At 61.3% G+C, this 926-nt stretch overlaps 1 protein-coding gene across 1 annotated transcript in view; it reads left to right on the plus strand.

Annotated features, from left to right (window-relative positions):
- NAV1 (neuron navigator 1) overlaps nt 1-926 on the plus strand; it is a gene marked incomplete at its 5' end in the record, with an annotated part of 68,855 nt that overhangs the window by 39,871 nt on the left and 28,058 nt on the right. The window contains one exon of the mRNA XM_014533393.1: nt 744-882. Within this exon, the coding sequence (XP_014388879.1) occupies nt 744-882 (139 nt within the window). The remainder of the gene's footprint in view (nt 1-743; nt 883-926) is intronic.

Below are 926 nucleotides of genomic sequence, written 5' to 3' on the forward strand. Positions count from 1 at the left end.
GACACGTGTCCGCGTGGACACAAACAGGGCCCCGTCCAGATGCGCCGGCCTCCGCACAGCCCTGTGCGCGCCCTGCAGAGGAGAGGGGCGCCCCGGCGTGTCCCCAAGACCAAGCATCAGTGCCAGGAGGCGGGGGAGAGAGCAAGAGGGGGGATCTGCCGTTCCTACGCCCTGGGCGGAGGTTTCAGGAATTAGCGCCGGAGGTTAACTTAATGAAAAGAATAGAGAACGCCCTGGCCGGGGTGGCTCAGTGGATAGACCGTCGGCCTGGGAACCAGGAGGTCACCGTTGGATTCCCGGTCGGGGCACATGCCCAGATTGTGGGCTCGATCCTCTGTGTGGGGCTTGTGCAGGAGGCAGCCGATCCATGATGATCTCTCATCGTTGCTGTTTCTCTGTCTGTCTCTCTCCCTCTCCCTTCCTCTTTGAAATCAATTTAAAAAAACAAGAATGGGGGCTGTTTGCAGGGAGCAGGGGTTGGCTTGTATAATGAGGTTGATCCCCGGGCGCCTCTCTGTTGAGGGGATAGAACGGCTGCTTTTGCCAGAACAGACCGTCGGCTGCGTTTACAGAAAAGCGTCGCCGAATTACGAGGCAGCTTCCGTCACAGGCAGAGTTGCCTGCAAACCCAGGCCTAACCCCCAAGCTTTCTCTCCGTCTGTGTGTGCAAATTCCACATCCTGCTCCTCTCCCCGGCCGCTGACCCCTGTCCCCGGCCGCTGACCTCTCTCTCCCCCCTGCAGCTGGGATGAGAGCAGCTCCATCAGCAGCGGGCTCAGCGATGCCTCCGACAACCTCAGCTCCGAGGAGTTCAACGCCAGCTCCTCGCTCAACTCCCTCCCGACGACCCCCACGGCCTCGCGCAGGAGCTCCACCATTGTGGTGCGTGAGTTTGCAGACCCCCGGCCCCGCACCTCAGGGAGAGC

Source organism: Myotis brandtii, unplaced genomic scaffold (genome assembly GCF_000412655.1).
Source record: "Myotis brandtii unplaced genomic scaffold, ASM41265v1 scaffold975, whole genome shotgun sequence".
Lineage (NCBI taxonomy): Eukaryota > Metazoa > Chordata > Mammalia > Chiroptera > Vespertilionidae > Myotis > Myotis brandtii.